Source organism: Scyliorhinus canicula, chromosome 1 (assembly GCF_902713615.1).
Source record: "Scyliorhinus canicula chromosome 1, sScyCan1.1, whole genome shotgun sequence".
NCBI lineage: Eukaryota > Metazoa > Chordata > Chondrichthyes > Carcharhiniformes > Scyliorhinidae > Scyliorhinus > Scyliorhinus canicula.
The window spans coordinates 100444328-100464399 of NC_052146.1; the positions used below are offsets into that span (position 1 = coordinate 100444328).

At 49.7% G+C, this 20072-nt stretch overlaps 1 protein-coding gene across 1 annotated transcript in view; it reads left to right on the forward strand.

The window, feature by feature from the left end:
• The first annotated feature begins 800 nt into the window (after window positions 1–800).
• LOC119975033 (receptor-type tyrosine-protein phosphatase U-like) overlaps window positions 801–20072 on the forward strand; it is a 1028343-nt gene continuing 1009071 nt past the window's right edge. The window contains exon 1 of the mRNA XM_038814894.1: window positions 801–973. Within this exon, the coding sequence (XP_038670822.1) occupies window positions 895–973 (79 nt within the window). The 5' untranslated portion in view covers window positions 801–894. The remainder of the gene's footprint in view (window positions 974–20072) is intronic.

The following is a 20072-nucleotide window of genomic DNA, read 5'->3' on the forward strand; positions in this document are numbered from 1 at the left end:
GTGGGGATGACCTTGGCAAGATGTCCATCCTTGCTGATGATGTGTTGGAGGCTGCGAAGAAGATGTTGTAGTTTCTCCGCCCCAGGAAAGTACTGGACGACGAAGGGTACTCTGTCAGTGGTGTCCCGTGTTTGTCTTCTGAGGAGGTCGGTGCGGTTTTTTGCTGTGGCGCGGTGGAACTGTCGATCAATGAGTCGAGCGCCATATCCCGTTCGTACGAGGGCATCTTTCAGCATCTGTAGGTGTCTGTTGCGCTCCTCCTTGTCTGAGCAGATCCTGTGTATACGGAGGGCTTGTCCATAGGGGATGGCTTCTTTAATGTGTTTCGGGTGAAAGCTGGAGAAGTGGAGCATCGTGAGATTATCTGTGGGCTTGCGGTAAAGCGAGGTGCTGAGGTGACCGTCCTTGATGGAGACGAGTGTGTCCAAGAATGGAACTGAATTTGGAGAATAGTCCATGGTGAGTTTGATGGTGGGATGGAACTTATTGATGTCATCGTGTAGTCGTTTCAGTGATGTTTTCATTCACCTACCGACTGAACTGGCTTGGGACAATTCACACCTCTTTAACCTGGAGTTACCTCTCTCTCTGCATCTTTGATGATTTGATTGCCTGCAGGTGCTCGCATTCCGGGGCATCTCTGACTGTGTCTATATAAACATTTCTGGAACAAGCCTTTCCATTCACCTGAAGAAGGAGCCGTGCTCTGAAAGCTCGTGTTTGAAACAAACCTGTTGGACTTTAACCTGGTGTTGTAAGACTTCTTTATAAATACAAGTACAGTTTTCTCCGGTCAATGTAATGAAGTGAGATCAATTGACCGTGTTGTCAGCTTCCAGGTGTCTTTAAATTTCCGCCCTTCTGGCAAGGATTCCGAGTTTAATAGGAACCAGCATGAACATTATGGGACGATTCGGAATTCTTTTTGTGATGGGAGTTCATTTCTGCAAAATAAGATCCGACCTTTCTTTGGGTGAGGAACGATTTTCACTATTTCGGTAACAGATATATTAAAACACGTGTTTTCAAATTAATATTAATTTGCGAATCGGGTTATCGAGCGCTCAACTTGAATGGGGAATCGCTGATATTGATAAACCCCATTCGCGGCGAGCTCTGGATGTGGGTTTGAAAATCCGGCCCAAATAATAATAACCTATTCAAATAGTGAGAGCGGATCTGTTTTGAAAGTGATTTCACATTCATCTTCCAATATCGCTGGGGGTTTATGTATAAAATATAATTCCCGTCTTGATATATTCGCTGTGTGTTTAAATACCAGCAGGAAATAGTTTTAAACGAATTGTTAATTGACACTTGAAGCCTTTATTGTCTTTCCCTTTGTGATATCTTTCGGCCACTCAAAAATAATTTCACTTTAGTCTTTTTAAATATTTCCCTGTCGGGGTGGCTCCAGGTTTCTCGATTCCCCCCAATACCTTGATAGCATTTGTTTGGAGCATAATCTGTGTTCGTGACTTTAATCCTCTGGGTAATAAAAAGGGTTCCCCTAAATTCTATTGGATTTTTTAATAGATATCGGATATTTTTGCCTGTAGTACTCGCCTCACCTGCAAATGAGAAATACCTTCTCTATATTTACTAATTACACCCTTTAATTATCTTAATTTGAGGAATTACCTGATAAGAGGTCTTCTTTCTCGATGAAAATTCCCTCAACTGTTCCGTCTTCGCTCATGGGAATAACATCTCATTTGTGGTGTACTGCAAATCTTTGTTGCGCCTTCTCCGCCTTTGTATAATTATGGAACCAGAACGAAAATTCAAGCTGACCAACTGTCAATTCCCATTCAGCAGAACATCCCCGCTTTTCAAATCGACTAGAGATAAAGCTATCCTTGGAAAAACGAACCTATTTTGTGCTGTCGTGCTGGTTCCTTGTTGGAGCCTTTGCGATTTACCGAGGGTGCCCGAGACAGCATTAATCAGCGGAAACACTACCACCACAGATAAACATTCATTTAATTGCTGCACGCGCAAGTGGTGCAATGTAATTGTAATCCTTATCTCTTAATATCACGTTTTGTTTCGATTCCTTTTGTCTGCTGGGGTGCAAGGCATCAGGCTTACCCCCCCCTGCCCAAACAGGTCCAACGTGTGGCCCCTGCCTGCCACCGCACCTGCCTCTCCCGCGCGGTTTCTGCAAGTGCTGCAATTTCATAGATAGAACAGTACAGCACAGAACAGGCCCTTCGGCCCTCGATGTTGTGCCGAGCAATGATCACCCTACTTAAACCCACGTAACCCGTATACCCGTAACCCAACAATCCCCCCATTAACCTTACACTACGGGCAATTTAGCATGGCCAATCCACCTAACCCGCACATCTTTGGACTGTGGGAGGAAACCGGAGCACCCGGAGGAAACCCACGCACACACGGGGAGGACGTGCAGACTCCACACAGACAGTGACCCAGCCGGGAATCGAACCTGGGACCCTGGAGCTGTGAAGCATTGATGCTAACCACCATGCTACAGTGAGGCCCCTGCAATGTAATTGTAATCCTTATCTTTTAATATCACGTTTTATTTCGATTTCTTTTGATTTTCCCATCTCCTTTTTATCTGTCACACATCCAGGATCTTTTGCAGTAAGGTTAGCAGACAAAAATAGACACAGCCAAAGAGGAAGCGTTAGCACAGGTCAAAGTCGCTGGATTTAAGGGGCGATTGAACCAGGTTTTCCGAACCTTTTCCAGCCACTAAATCTTTTTGCCACTCACATTCATTCCGATTATGTTGAAGAGTTAAACTATAAAAAAATATCGCTTTTGCATAATAGGTACAAAGACAAAAACCATTAAATGATTTTTCTATTTCTCATCTGTACACATTTATTATAATTTTAAATTCTTCTTATTCAACAAGTACTAAAGACAAAACTTGGGCGGGACTGTCTGTCGACTGACTCCAAAATCGTGGAAAGCGATTGGGTTGTGAATTGATTTTGAAATTGTGCTGGGGTCGGGTCACCCAAATGGCAATTCTCTGCTGCCTCGACAGGAGGGGGGGGGGGGGGGGGGGGAGGTCAATGGTGGTGTGATGGGGGGATGGGCCATGGGGCCAGAGTGACCCCCCGATGGGATTGGGGCAGTATCTGGGCACGGACTGCCATTGCCACAGCCGGCAATACAGCCAACTTGCGGTGCTATACCACCTGCCCCCCCCCCCCCCCCCAAACAGCAAGGCACCACATAGCCCACTCAAGGGCACCGGCCACAATAGCCCCTACAGAAGAGCGCCGCATGGGGGCTGCGGAGCTTATCGCTGGTAAGGGCAGCAATAGCTGACGGGTGCCAGGGCCAGAGGAGGTGCAAAGGAGACGTTGCCTGAGGCCTTGCATGTATCATTCAAGGGCCATGTTGACGGGGCATGCCATCAAAGTCTTGTGCAGAACAGAGGAACAATGCAACATCACATCTGTTGATAATGGCGCACCTAGCACTACGGAGGAATGGAGGAGGACACCCGCTCCCAGTGACCATCAAGGTGATGGTCACTCTGAACCTTTACGTGATTGGGTACTTCCAGTGGCCGAGTGGGGACCTGTCTGCAATCTCAGAGACCGCAGTGCACAGGTGTATCCACGTCCCCTCAGAGCCCCGATATGCGCAGTGTTCAAGGTGGACTGAGCCAACCAGGATGACCAAGCAGCAGGGTTTGCCACCATCACAAAGATCCCGGGCTCAGGGTGTGATTGACGGGATGCATGTTGCCCTATGAGCACCTGCAGATGACAGGCCGCTCATCACAAACCAAAAGGGGTTCCACTCGATGAACGTGCTGCTGGTGTGTGACCATGCTCTGCACATCTTGTATGTCTGTCCCTGATACCCAGGCAGTGTGCATGACGCCTTCATCCCGGCACACTCGACGGTTCCTGGTCTCTTTGAGGCGCACTCCCACCGGAATCATTAGCACTGATGGAACCATGGTTCCTGAATCATACCCGTCCCCAACGCCCACTCATTCCCTCTGCAGTCCCCCTGCTGCCAGCCCTGAGGAGCTCATCCCTCACCCCTTTCAGACAGAGCACTGAGGTAGGTTGTAACATTGTGAACAGGTGTTTAAGGTGAACTAATATATACAGGCTTGTCCCTTAGACCCTAAGCTATACTGTGCTATGCATCCGTGAAGCCTCAACTGGTGTCTCATGTTTTGGCCTTTTGGGCCCTAACGCTATGCCTAGGTGGATACGCAGTGGGGGCCATGCTCAGGAGTGCCGCTGAAATGTCCAGGTGGCACTGGCACATGGCTGTCTGTGAGATGGCAGCTCGGCCCTGGGCCTTGGACATTGCTCACAGAGATTGCCCAAGTCTTGGACATCCTGACCCATGGCTGAAATATTCGCCTCCAAGGCTTCCACCGTGGATGCCACCCGTGCAATGTTTGCCTGGGTGGCAACAAGGTTGGCACCACCTTTGGCTCCCGAAGGCAGTTGGACTCCTCCCGAGCAGCTCCTGCTCGTACAGCCTGAGTGCATCCCCAAGAGCTGCCAGGGCCAGGATGATAGCAACAACTCCTAGTTTAATTCCAAAGACCATTGTCTGCAGGGGTGCAAGGCAGATGTGTTGGCATCAGGCTTACCCTGTGCCCAAACAGTTCCAATGGGCTACACTGTGGCCCCAGCCTGCAAAGCATTACCTGCCCCCGAACCTACTTCTCCCCCCTCCCTCCTCTCCCCTCTCAACCCCCACCCCCACCACCAACCCTTGGCTGATCCCCAGGTCCGCACCGCACCCTTGGCCTCATAAGTGCCCGGCACACCGCATGCTTCTGGCCCCAGCTCCCATCCCTGCTGGCAGGGATACCAATGGCGGGTACCACTCATGCCAGCAGCGTACTCTGCAGCTCTCGTCCAGCATCCTTCTGTCGGGGCTAGGTTGGACATTATGCTTGTGTGAGCCGAGTGATGCACGCTGGGTTGGTGATGTCCTGTTGGGGTTTGGTGGAGGTGGCCCGGTGGGTACATCTATTCAGCTGGTGTCACTCTGCGCAACGAAGGGCCATGATGGGTGGTCAGTGGGGTGCGCAGCAAGATGGCTGCCTTGCGGGTCGTGGCATTGGTGGTCCGTGTCTGGACAACACCCACTCCCAGGGGTCACCCCTACCCCATGGCCCATTATCTGGTTACTCCCTCCGCCCATCAACAACCTCTACCCCCCCCCCCACCCCCAGCCAACTTTGCCAGCGGCAGGGCCAGGCCTCTGGGGACATGCCTAACCTCTCCCCCGCATACAGTGCCCGTTCCCAGACTTTTAAAACCAACCAGGAACTGGCGGTTGGAAATTCGCCGGCAGCCCGGGGATTTGTCGATGGAATGGGGCTGCCCACAATGTGAAACCCTGGGCGGGATTCTCTCCCTAGCCGGCGGGGCGGGCGGTCACCTATTGGCCGGCTGCTGGGATGGAGAATGCTGCCCCCTGCCTTTCAACTGTGTGAATTGCAGTATTCAGTGAATTTTATTTGTAAAGGAAATTATAGGGTTATCGAGCGCTCAATTTGTCTGGGAAACTGGTCAATCGTCGCATTGTGGGTGAATGCAAACCGCTGATATTGATAAACCCCATTCGCTGCGAGCTCTGGATGTGGGTTTGAAAATCCACCCAAATAATAAAATACCCTGTTCAAAAAGTGAGAGCGGATTGTTTTGAAAGTGAATTCCCATTCATAAGACCATAAGACCATAAGACATAGGAGTGGAAGTAAGGCCATTCGGCCCATCGAGTCCACTCCGCCATTCAATCATGGCTGATGGGCATTTCAACTCCACCTACCAGCATTCTCCCCGTAGCCCTTAATTCCTCGCGACATCAAGAATTTATCTATCTCTGCCTTGAAGCCATTTAGCGTCCCGGCCTCCACTGCACTCCGCGGCAATGAATTCCACAGGCCCACCACTCTCTGGCTGAAGAAATGTCTCCGCATCTCTGTTCTGAATTTACCCCCTCTAATTCTAAGGCTGTGCCCACGGGTCCTCGTCTCCTCGCCTAACGGAAACAGTTTCTTTGCGTCCACCCTTTCTAAGCCATGTATTATCTTGTAAGTTTCTATTAGATCTCCCCTTAACCTTCTAAACTCCAATGAATACAATCCCAGGATCCTCAGCCGTTCCTCATATGTTAGACCCGCCATTCCAGTGATCAGCCGTGTGAATCTCCGCTGGACACGCTCCAGTGCCAGTATGTCCTTCCTGAGATGTGGGGCCCAAAACTGGACACAGTACTCCAAATGGGGCCTAACCAGAGCCTTATAAAGGCTCAGTAGCACATCGCTGCTTTTATATTCCAACCCTCTTGAGATAAATGACAACATTGTATTCGCTTTCTTAATCACGGATTCAACCTGCATGTTTACCTTTAGGGAATCCTCGACTAGCACTCCCAGATCCCTTTGTACTTTGGCATTATGAATTTTCTAACCGTTTAGAAAGTAGTCTATGCTTGGATTCTTTTTTCCAAAGTGCAAGACCTCACATTTTCTCACGTTGAATTGCATCAGCCATTTCCTGCACCACTCTCCCAAAATGTCTAGATCCTTCTGCAGCCTCCCCACTTCCTCAGCACTACCTGCCTGACCACCTAACTTCGTATCATCGGCAAACTTCGCTAGAATGCCCCCAGTCCCTTCATCCAGATCATTAATATATATGGTGAACAGCTGCGGCCCCAACACTGAACCCTGTGGAACACCGCTGGTCACCGGCTGCCATTCCAAAAAAGAACCTTTTATCCCAACTCTCTGCCTTCTGTCAGACAGCCAATCCTCAACCCATGCCAGTAGCTCACCTCGAACACCATGGGCCCTCACCTTACTCAGCAGCCTCCTGTGTGGCACCTTATCAAAGGCCTTTTCGAAATCCAGATAGACCACATCCACTGTGTTTGCCTGGTCTAACCTACTTGTCACCTCCTCAAAGAATTCTAACAGGTTCGTCAAGCACGACCCCCCCTTACTAAATCCATGTTAACTTGTTCTAATCCGACCCTGCTCTTCCAAGAATTTAGAAATCTCATCCTTAACGATCGATTCTAGAATTTTACCAACAACCGAGGTTAGACTAATTGGCCTATAATTTTCCATCTTTCATCTTCCAATATTGCTGGGGGTTTATGTATAACATATAATTCCCGTCTTGATATATTCGCTGTGTGTTTAAATACCAGCAGGAAATAGTTTTAAACGAATTGTTAATTGACACTTGAAGCCTTTATTGTCTTTCCCTTTGTGATATCTTTCGGCCACTCAAAAATAATTTCACTTTAGTCTTTTGAAATATTTCCCTGTCGGGGTGGCTCCAGGTTTCTCGATTCCCCCCAATACCTTGATAGCATTTGTTTGGAGCATAATCTGTGTTCGTGACTTTAATCCTCTGGGTAATAAAAAGGGTTCCCCTAAATTCTATTGGATTTTTTAATAGATATCGGATATTTTTGCCTGTAGTACTCACCTCACCTGCAAATGAGAAATACCTTCTCGATATTTACTAATTACATCCTTTAATTATCTTAATTTGAGGAATTACCTGATAAGAGGTCTTCTTTCTCGATGAAAATTCCCTCAACTGTTCCGTCTTTGCTCATGGGAATAACGTCTCATTTGTGGTGTACTGCAAATCTTTGTTGCGCCTTCTCCGCCTTTGTATAATTATGGAAACCAGAACGAAAATTCAAGCTGACCAACTGTCAATTCCCATTCAGCAGAACATCCCCGCTTTTCAGATCGACTAGAGATAAAGCTATCCTTGGAAAAACGAACCTATTTTGTGCTGTCGTGCTGGTTCCTTGTTGGAGCCTTTGCGATTTACCGAGGGTGCCCGAGACAGCATTAATCAGCGGAAACACTACCACCACAGATACACATTCATTTAATTGCTGCACGCGCAAGTGGTGCAATGTAATTGTAATCCTTATCTCTTAATATCACGTTTTGTTTCGATTCCTTTTGTCTGCTGGGGTGCAAGGCATCAGGCTTCCCCCCCCCCCCCGCCCCGTGCCCAAACAGGTCCAACGTGTGGCCCCTGCCTGCCACCGCACCCGCCTCTCCCGCGCGGTTTCTGCAAGTGCTGCAATGTAATTGTAATCCTTATCTTTTAATATCACGTTTTATTTCGATTCCTTTTGATTTTCCCATCTCCTTTTTATCTGTCACACATCCAGGATCTTTTGCAGTAACATTAGCAGACAAAAATAGACACAGCCAAAGAGGAAGCGTTAGCACAGGTCAAAGTCGCTGGATTTAAGGGGCGATTGAACCAGGTTTTCCGAACCTTTTCCAGCCACTAAATCTTTTTGCCACTCACATTCATTCCGATTATGTTGAAGAGTTAAACTAGAAAAAAATATCGCTTTTGCATAATAGGTACAAAGACAAAAACCATTAAATGATTTTTCTATTTCTCATCTGTACACATTTATTATAATTTTAAATTCTTCTTATTCAACAAGTACTAAAGACAAAACTTGGGCGGGACTGTCTGTCGACTGACTCCAAAATCGTGGAAAGCGATTGGGTTGTGAATTGATTTTGAAATTGTGCTGGGGTCGGGTCACCCAAATGGCAATTCTCTGCTGCCTCGACAGGAGGGGGGGGGGGGGGGGGGGGGAGGTCAATGGTGGTGTGATGGGGGGATGGGCCATGGGGCCAGAGTGACCCCCCGATGGGATTGGGGCAGTATCTGGGCACGGACTGCCATTGCCACAGCCGGCAATACAGCCAACTTGCGGTGCTATACCACCTGCCCCCCCCCCCCCCCCCCCCCAAACAGCAAGGCACCACATAGCCCACTCAAGGGCACCGGCCACAATAGCCCCTACAGAAGAGCGCCGCATGGGGGCTGCGGAGCTTATCGCTGGTAAGGGCAGCAATAGCTGACGGGTGCCAGGGCCAGAGGAGGTGCAAAGGAGACGCTGCCTGAGGCCTTGCATGTATCATTCAAGGGCAATGTTGACGGGGCATGCCATCAAAGTCTTGTGCAGAACAGGGGAACAATGCAACATCACATCTGTTGATAATGGCGCACCTAGCACTACGGAGGAATGGAGGAGGACACCCGCTCCCAGTGACCATCAAGGTGATGGTCACTCTGAACCTTTACGTGATTGGGTACTTCCAGTGGCCGAGTGGGGACCTGTCTGCAATCTCAGAGACCGCAGTGCACAGGTGTATCCACGTCCCCTCAGAGCCCCGATATGCGCAGTGTTCAAGGTGGACTGAGCCAACCAGGATGACCAAGCAGCAGGGTTTGCCACCATCACAAAGATCCCGGGCTCAGGGTGTGATTGACGGGATGCATGTTGCCCTATGAGCACCTGCAGATGACAGGCCGCTCATCACAAACCAAAAGGGGTTCCACTCGATGAACGTGCAGCTGGTGTGTGACCATGCTCTGCACATCTTGTATGTCTGTCCCTGATACCCAGGCAGTGTGCATGACGCCTTCATCCCGGCACACTCGACGGTTCCTGGTCTCTTTGAGGCGCACTCCCACCGGAATCATTAGCACTGATGGAACCATGGTTCCTGAATCATACCCGTCCCCAACGCCCACTCATTCCCTCTGCAGTCCCCCTGCTGCCAGCCCTGAGGAGCTCATCCCTCAACACTTTCAGACAGAGCACTGAGGTAGGTTGTAACATTGTGAACAGGTGTTTAAGGTGAACAAATATATACAGGTTTGTCCCTTAGACCCTAAGCTATACTGTGCTATGCATCCGTGAAGCCTCAACTGGTGTCTCATGTTTTGGCCTTTTGGGCCCTAACGCTATGCCTAGGTGGATACGCAGTGGGGGCCATGCTCAGGAGCGCCGCTGAAATGTGCAGGTGGCACTGGCACATGGCTGTCTGTGAGATGGCAGCTCGGCCCTGGGCCTTGGACATTGCTCACAGAGATTGCCCAAGTCTTGGACATCCTGACCCATGGCCGAAATATTCGCCTCCAAGGCTTCCACCGTGGATGCCACCCGTGCAATGTTTGCCTGGGTGGCAACAAGGTTGGCACCACCTTTGGCTCCCGAAGGCAGTTGGACTCCTCCCGAGCAGCTCCTGCTCGTACAGCCTGAGTGCATCCCCAAGAGCTGCCAGGGCCAGGATGATAGCAACAACTCCTAGTTTAATTCCAAAGACCATTGTCTGCAGGGGTGCAAGGCAGATGTGTTAGCATCAGGCTTACACTGTGCCCAAACAGTTCCAATGGGCTACACTGTGGCCCCAGCCTGCAAAGCATTACCTGCCCCCGAACCTGCTTCTCCCCCCTCCCTCCTCTCCCCTCTCAACCCCCACCCCCACCACCAACCCTTGGACGATCCCCAGGTCCGCACCGCACCCTCGGCCTCATAAGTGCCCGGCACACCGCATGCTTCTGGCCCCAGCACCCATCCCTGCTGGCAGGGATACCAATGGCGGGTACCACTCATGCCAGCAGCCTACTCTGCAGCTCTCGTCCAGCATCCTTCTGTCGGGGCTAGGTTGGACATTACGCTTGTGTGAGCCGAGTGATGCACGCCGGGTTGGTGATGTCCTGTTGGGGTTTGGTGGAGGTGGCCCGGTGGGTACATCTATTCAGCTGGTGTCACTCTGCGCAACGAAGGGCCATGATGGGTGGTCAGTGGGGTGCGCAGCAAGATGGCTGCCTTGCGGGCCGTGGCATTGGTGGTCCGTGTCTGGACAACACCCACTCCCAGGGGTCACCCCTACCCCATGGCCCATTATCTGGTTACTCCCTCCGCCCATCAACAACCTCTACCCCCCCCCCCCCCCAGCCAACTTTGCCAGCGGCAGGGCCAGGCCTCTGGGGACATGCCTAACCTCTCCCCCGCATACAGTGCCCGTTCCCAGACTTTTAAAACCAACCAGGAACTGGCGGTTGGAAATTCGCCGGCAGCCCGGGGATTTGTCGATGGAATGGGGCTGCCCACAATGTGAAACCCTGGGCGGGATTCTCCCCTAGCCGGCGGGGCGGGCGGTCACCTATTGGCCGGCTGCTGGGATGGAGAATGCTGCCCCCTGCCTTTCAACTGTGTGAATTGCAGTATTCAGTGAATTTTATTTGTAAAGGAAATTATAGGGTTATCGAGCGCTCAATTTGTCTGGGAAACTGGTCAATCGTCGCATTGTGGGTGAATGCAAACCGCTGATATTGATAAACCCCATTCGCCGCGAGCTCTGGATGTGGGTTTGAAAATCCACCCAAATAATAAAATACCCTGTTCAAAAAGTGAGAGCGGATTGTTTTGAAAGTGAATTCCCATTCATAAGACCATAAGACCATAAGACATAGGAGTGGAAGTAAGGCCATTCGGCCCATCGAGTCCACTCCGCCATTCAATCATGGCTGATGGGCATTTCAACTCCACCTACCAGCATTCTCCCCGTAGCCCTTAATTCCTCGCGACATCAAGAATTTATCTATCTCTGCCTTGAAGCCATTTAGCGTCCCGGCCTCCACTGCACTCCGCGGCAATGAATTCCACAGGCCCACCACTCTCTGGCTGAAGAAATGTCTCCGCATCTCTGTTCTGAATTTACCCCCTCTAATTCTAAGGCTGTGCCCACGGGTCCTCGTCTCCTCGCCTAACGGAAACAGTTTCTTTGCGTCCACCCTTTCTAAGCCATGTTTTATCTTGTAAGTTTCTATTAGATCTCCCCTTAACCTTCTAAACTCCAATGAATACAATCCCAGGATCCTCAGCCGTTCCTCATATGTTAGACCCGCCATTCCAGGGATCAGCCGTGTGAATCTCCGCTGGACACGCTCCAGTGCCAGTATGTCCTTCCTGAGATGTGTGGCCCAAAACTGGACACAGTACTCCAAATGGGGCCTAACCAGAGCCTTATAAAGGCTCAGTAGCACATCGCTGCTTTTATATTCCAACCCTCTTGAGATAAATGACAACATTGTATTCGCTTTCTTAATCACGGATTCAACCTGCATGTTTACCTTTAGGGAATCCTCGACTAGCACTCCCAGATCCCTTTGTACTTTGGCATTATGAATTTTCTAACCGTTTAGAAAGTAGTCTATGCTTGGATTCTTTTTTCCAAAGTGCAAGACCTCACATTTTCTCACGTTGAATTGCATCAGCCATTTCCTGCACCACTCTCCCAAAATGTCTAGATCCTTCTGCAGCCTCCCCACTTCCTCAGCACTACCTGCCTGACCACCTAACTTCGTATCATCGGCAAACTTCGCTAGAATGCCCCCAGTCCCTTCATCCAGATCATTAATATATATGGTGAACAGCTGCGGCCCCAACACTGAACCCTGTGGAACACCGCTGGTCACCGGCTGCCATTCCAAAAAAGAACCTTTTATCCCAACTCTCTGCCTTCTGTCAGACAGCCAATCCTCAACCCATGCCAGTAGCTCACCTCGAACACCATGGGCCCTCACCTTACTCAGCAGCCTCCTGTGTGGCACCTTATCAAAGGCCTTTTGGAAATCCAGATAGACCACATCCACTGGGTTTCCCTGGTCTAACCTACTTGTCACCTCCTCAAAGAATTCTAACAGGTTCGTCAAGCACGACCCCCCCTTACTAAATCCATGTTAACTTGTTCTAATCCGACCCTGCTCTTCCAAGAATTTAGAAATCTCATCCTTAACGATCGATTCTAGAATTTTACCAACAACCGAGGTTAGACTAATTGGCCTATAATTTTCCATCTTTCATCTTCCAATATTGCTGGGGGTTTATGTATAACATATAATTCCCGTCTTGATATATTCGCTGTGTGTTTAAATACCAGCAGGAAATAGTTTTAAACGAATTGTTAATTGACACTTGAAGCCTTTATTGTCTTTCCCTTTGTGATATCTTTCGGCCACTCAAAAATAATTTCACTTTAGTCTTTTGAAATATTTCCCTGTCGGGGTGGCTCCAGGTTTCTCGATTCCCCCCAATACCTTGATAGCATTTGTTTGGAGCATAATCTGTGTTCGTGACTTTAATCCTCTGGGTAATAAAAAGGGTTCCCCTAAATTCTATTGGATTTTTTAATAGATATCGGATATTTTTGCCTGTAGTACTCGCCTCACCTGCAAATGAGAAATACCTTCTCGATATTTACTAATTACACCCTTTAATTATCTTAATTTGAGGAATTACCTGATAAGAGGTCTTCTTTCTCGATGAAAATTCCCTCAACTGTTCCGTCTTTGCTCATGGGAATAACGTCTCATTTGTGGTGTACTGCAAATCTTTGTTGCGCCTTCTCCGCCTTTGTATAATTATGGAAACCAGAACGAAAATTCAAGCTGACCAACTGTCAATTCCCATTCAGCAGAACATCCCCGCTTTTCAAATCGACTAGAGATAAAGCTATCCTTGGAAAAACGAACCTATTTTGTGCTGTCGTGCTGGTTCCTTGTTGGAGCCTTTGCGATTTACCGAGGGTGCCCGAGACAGCATTAATCAGCGGAAACACTACCACCACAGATAAACATTCATTTAATTGCTGCACGCGCAAGTGGTGCAATGTAATTGTAATCCTTATCTCTTAATATCACGTTTTGTTTCGATTCCTTTTGTCTGCTGGGGTGCAAGGCATCAGGCTTCCCCCCCCCCCCCCGTGCCCAAACAGGTCCAACGTGTGGCCCCTGCCTGCCACCGCACCTGCCTCTCCCGCGCGGTTTCTGCAAGTGCTGCAATTTCATAGATAGAACAGTACAGCACAGAACAGGCCCTTCGGCCCTCGATGTTGTGCCGAGCAATGATCACCCTACTTAAACCCACGTAACCCGTATACCCGTAACCCAACAATCCCCCCATTAACCTTACACTACGGGCAATTTAGCATGGCCAATCCACCTAACCCGCACATCTTTGGACTGTGGGAGGAAACCGGAGCACCCGGAGGAAACCCACGCACACACGGGGAGGACGTGCAGACTCCACACAGACAGTGACCCAGCCGGGAATCGAACCTGGGACCCTGGAGCTGTGAAGCATTGATGCTAACCACCATGCTACCGTGAGGCCCCTGCAATGTAATTGTAATCCTTATCTTTTAATATCACGTTTTATTTCGATTTCTTTTGATTTTCCCATCTCCTTTTTATCTGTCACACATCCAGGATCTTTTTCAGTAACATTAGCAGACAAAAATAGACACAGCCAAAGAGGAAGCGTTAGCACAGGTCAAAGTCGCTGGATTTAAGGGGCGATTGAACCAGGTTTTCCGAACCTTTTCCAGCCACTAAATCTTTTTGCCACTCACATTCATTCCGATTATGTTGAAGAGTTAAACTATAAAAAATATCGCTTTTGCATAATAGGTACAAAGACAAAAACCATTAAATGATTTTTCTATTTCTCATCTGTACACATTTATTATAATTTTAAATTCTTCTTATTCAACAAGTACTAAAGACAAAACTTGGGCGGGACTGTCTGTCGACTGACTCCAAAATCGTGGAAAGCGATTGGGTTGTGAATTGATTTTGAAATTGTGCTGGGGTCGGGTCACCCAAATGGCAATTCTCTGCTGCCTCGACAGGAGGGGGGGGGGGGGGGGGGGAGGTCAATGGGGGGGTGATGGGGGGATGGGCCAGGGGGCCAGAGTGACCCCCCGATGGGATTGGGGCAGTATCTGGGCACGGACTGCCATTGCCACAGCCGGCAATACAGCCAACTTGCGGTGCTATACCACCTGCCCCCCCCCCCCCCCCCCCCCAAACAGCAAGGCACCACATAGCCCACTCAAGGGCACCGGCCACAATAGCCCCTACAGAAGAGCGCCGCATGGGGGCTGCGGAGCTTATCGCTGGTAAGGGCAGCAATAGCTGACGGGTGCCAGGGCCAGAGGAGGTGCAAAGGAGACGCTGCCTGAGGCCTTGCATGTATCATTCAAGGGCCATGTTGACGGGGCATGCCATCAAAGTCTTGTGCAGAACAGGGGAACAATGCAACATCACATCTGTTGATAATGGCGCACCTAGCACTACGGAGGAATGGAGGAGGACACCCGCTCCCAGTGACCATCAAGGTGATGGTCGCTCTGAACCTTTACGTGATTGGGTACTTCCAGTGGCCGAGTGGGGACCTGTCTGCAATCTCAGAGACCGCAGTGCACAGGTGTATCCACGTCCCCTCAGAGCCCCGATATGCGCAGTGTTCAAGGTGGACTGAGCCAACCAGGATGACCAAGCAGCAGGGTTTGCCACCATCACAAAGATCCCGGGCTCAGGGTGTGATTGACGGGATGCATGTTGCCCTATGAGCACCTGCAGATGACAGGCCGCTCATCACAAACCAAAAGGGGTTCCACTCGATGAACGTGCAGCTGGTGTGTGACCATGCTCTGCACATCTTGTATGTCTGTCCCTGATACCCAGGCAGTGTGCATGACGCCTTCATCCCGGCACACTCGACGGTTCCTGGTCTCTTTGAGGCGCACTCCCACCGGAATCATTAGCACTGATGGAACCATGGTTCCTGAATCATACCCGTCCCCAACGCCCACTCATTCCCTCTGCAGTCCCCCTGCTGCCAGCCCTGAGGAGCTCATCCCTCACCTCTTTCAGACAGAGCACTGAGGTAGGTTGTAACATTGTGAACAGGTGTTTAAGGTGAACTAATATATACAGGTTTGTCCCTTAGACCCTAAGCTATACTGTGCTATGCATCCGTGAAGCCTCAACTGGTGTCTCATGTTTTGGCCTTTTGGGCCCTAACGCTATGCCTAGGTGGATACGCAGTGGGGGCCATGCTCAGGAGCGCCGCTGAAATGTGCAGGTGGCACTGGCACATGGCTGTCTGTGAGATGGCAGCTCGGCCCTGGGCCTTGGACATTGCTCACAGAGATTGCCCAAGTCTTGGACATCCTGACCCATGGCCGAAATATTCGCCTCCAAGGCTTCCACCGTGGATGCCACCCGTGCAATGTTTGCCTGGGTGGCAACAAGGTTGGCACCACCTTTGGCTCCCGAAGGCAGTTGGACTCCTCCCGAGCAGCTCCTGCTCGTACAGCCTGAGTGCATCCCCAAGAGCTGCCAGGGCCAGGATGATAGCAACAACTCCTAGTTTAATTCCAAAGACCATTGTCTGCAGGGGTGCAAGGCAGATGTGTTAGCATCAGGCTTACACTGTGTCCAAACAGTTCCAATGGGCTACACTGTGGCCCCAGCCTGCAAAGCATTACCTGCCCCCGAACCTGCTTCTCCCCCCTCCCTCCTCTCCCGTCTCAACCCCCACCCCCACCACCAACCCTTGGACGATCCCCAGGTCCGCACCGCACCCTCGGCCTCATAAGTGCCCGGCACACCGCATGCTTCTGGCCCCAGCACCCATCCCTGCTGGCAGGGATACCAATGGCGGGTACCACTCATGCCAGCAGCGTACTCTGCAGCTCTCGTCCAGCATCCTTCTGTCGGGGCTAGGTTGGACATTACGCTTGTGTGAGCCGAGTGATGCACGCCGGGTTGGTGATGTCCTGTTGGGGTTTGGTGGAGGTGGCCCGGTGGGTACATCTATTCAGCTGGTGTCACTCTGCGCAACGAAGGGCCATGATGGGTGGTCAGTGGGGTGCGCAGCAAGATGGCTGCCTTGCGGGCCGTGGCATTGGTGGTCCGTGTCTGGACAACACCCACTCCCAGGGGTCACCCCTACCCATGGCCCATTATCTGGTTACTCCCTCCGCCCATCAACAACCTCTACCCCCCCCCCCCCCAGCCAACTTTGCCAGCGGCAGGGCCAGGCCTCTGGGGACATGCCTAACCTCTCCCCCGCATACAGTGCCCGTTCCCAGACTTTTAAAACCAACCAGGAACTGGCGGTTGGAAATTCGCCGGCAGCCCGGGGATTTGTCGATGGAATGGGGCTGCCCACAATGTGAAACCCTGGGCGGGATTCTCCCCTAGCCGGCGGGGCGGGCGGTCACCTATTGGCCGGCTGCTGGGATGGAGAATGCTGCCCCCTGCCTTTCAACTGTGTGAATTGCAGTTTTCAGTGAATTTTATTTGTAAAGGAAATTATAGGGTTATCGAGCGCTCAATTTGTCTGGGAAACTGGTCAATCGTCGCATTGTGGGTGAATGCAAACCGCTGATATTGATAAACCCCATTCGCCGCGAGCTCTGGATGTGGGTTTGAAAATCCACCCAAATAATAAAATACCCTGTTCAAAAAGTGAGAGCGGATTGTTTTGAAAGTGAATTCCCATTCATAAGACCATAAGACCATAAGACATAGGAGTGGAAGTAAGGCCATTCGGCCCATCGAGTCCACTCCGCCATTCAATCATGGCTGATGGGCATTTCAACTCCACCTACCAGCATTCTCCCCGTAGCCCTTAATTCCTCGCGACATCAAGAATTTATCTATCTCTGCCTTGAAGCCATTTAGCGTCCCGGCCTCCACTGCACTCCGCGGCAATGAATTCCACAGGCCCACCACTCTCTGGCTGAAGAAATGTCTCCGCATTTCTGTTCTGAATTTACCCCCTCTAATTCTAAGGCTGTGCCCACGGGTCCTCGTCTCCTCGCCTAACGGAAACAGTTTCTTTGCGTCCACCCTTTCTAAGCCATGTTTTATCTTGTAAGTTTCTATTAGATCTCCCCTTAACCTTCTAAACTCCAATGAATACAATCCCAGGATCCTCAGCCGTTCCTCATATGTTAGACCCGCCATTCCAGGGATCAGCCGTGTGAATCTCCGCTGGACACGCTCCAGTGCCAGTATGTCCTTCCTGAGATGTGGGGCCCAAAACTGGACACAGTACTCCAAATGGGGCCTAACCAGAGCCTTATAAAGGCTCAGTAGCACATCGCTGCTTTATATTCCAACCCTCTTGAGATAAATGACAACATTGTATTCGCTTTCTTAATCACGGATTCAACCTGCATGTTTACCTTTAGGGAATCCTCGACTAGCACTCCCAGATCCCTTTGTACTTTGGCATTATGAATTTTCTAACCGTTTAGAAAGTAGTCTATGCTTGGATTCTTTTTTCCAAAGTGCAAGACCTCACATTTTCTCACGTTGAATTGCATCAGCCATTTCCTGCACCACTCTCCCAAAATGTCTAGATCCTTCTGCAGCCTCCCCACTTCCTCAGCACTACCTGCCTGACCACCTAACTTCGTATCATCGGCAAACTTCGCTAGAATGCCCCCAGTCCCTTCATCCAGATCATTAATATATATGGTGAACAGCTGCGGCCCCAACACTGAACCCTGTGGAACACCGCTGGTCACCGGCTGCCATTCCAAAAAAGAACCTTTTATCCCAACTCTCTGCCTTCTGTCAGACAGCCAATCCTCAACCCATGCCAGTAGCTCACCTCGAACACCATGGGCCCTCACCTTACTCAGCAGCCTCCTGTGTGGCACCTTATCAAAGGCCTTTTGGAAATCCAGATAGACCACATCCACTGGTTTCCCTGGTCTAACCTACTTGTCACCTCCTCAAAGAATTCTAACAGGTTCGTCAAGCACGACCCCCCCTTACTAAATCCATGTTAACTTGTTCTAATCCGACCCTGCTCTTCCAAGAATTTAGAAATCTCATCCTTAACGATCGATTCTAGAATTTTACCAACAACCGAGGTTAGACTAATTGGCCTATAATTTTCCATCTTTCATCTTCCAATATTGCTGGGGGTTTATGTATAACATATAATTCCCGTCTTGATATATTCGCTGTGTGTTTAAATACCAGCAGGAAATAGTTTTAAACGAATTGTTAATTGACACTTGAAGCCTTTATTGTCTTTCCCTTTGTGATATCTTTCGGCCACTCAAAAATAATTTCACTTTAGTCTTTTTAAATATTTCCCTGTCGGGGTGGCTCCAGGTTTCTCGATTCCCCCCAATACCTTGATAGCATTTGTTTGGAGCATAATCTGTGTTCGTGACTTTAATCCTCTGGGTAATAAAAAGGGTTCCCCTAAATTCTATTGGATTTTTTAATAGATATCGGATATTTTTGCCTGTAGTACTCGCCTCACCTGCAAATGAGAAATACCTTCTCGATATTTACTAATTACACCCTTTAATTATCTTAATTTGAGGAATTACCTGATAAGAGGTCTTCTTTCTCGATGAAAATTCCCTCAACTGTTCCGTCTTTGCTCATGGGAATAACGTCTCATTTGTGGTGTACTGCAAATCTTTGTTGCGCCTTCTCCGCCTTTGTATAATTATGGAAACCAGAACGAAAATTCAAGCTGACCAACTGTCAATTCCCATTCAGCAGAACATCCCCGCTTTTCAAATCGACTAGAGATAAGCTATCCTTGGAAAAACGAACCTATTTTGTGCTGTCGTGCTGGTTCCTTGTTGGAGCCTTTGCGATTTACCGAGGGTGCCCGAGACAGCATTAATCAGCGGAAACACTACCACCACAGATAAACATTCATTTAATTGCTGCACGCGCAAGTGGTGCAATGTAATTGTAATCCTTATCTCTTAATATCACGTTTGTTTCGATTCCTTTTGTCTGCTGGGGTGCAAGGCATCAGGCTTTCCCCCCCCCCCCCGTGCCCAAACAGGTCCAACGTGTGGCCCCTGCCTGCCACCGCACCTGCCTCTCCCGCGCGGTTTCTGCAAGTGCTGCAATTTCATAGATAGAACAGTACAGCACAGAACAGGCCCTTCGGCCCTCGATGTTGTGCCGAGCAATGATCACCCTACTTAAACCCACGTAACCCGTATACCCGTAACCCAACAATCCCCCCATTAACCTTACACTACGGGCAATTTAGCATGGCCAATCCACCTAACCCGCACATCTTTGGACTGTGGGAGGAAACCGGAGCACCCGGAGGAAACCCACGCACACACGGGGAGGACGTGCAGACTCCACACAGACAGTGACCCAGCCGGGAATCGAACCTGGGACCCTGGAGCTGTGAAGCATTGATGCTAACCACCATGCAACGTGAGGCCCCTGCAATGTAATTGTAATCCTTATCTTTTAATATCACGTTTTATTTCGATTTCTTTTGATTTTCCCATCTCCTTTTTATCTGTCACACATCCAGGATCTTTTTCAGTAACATTAGCAGACAAAAATAGACACAGCCAAGAGGAAGCGTTAGCACAGGTCAAAGTC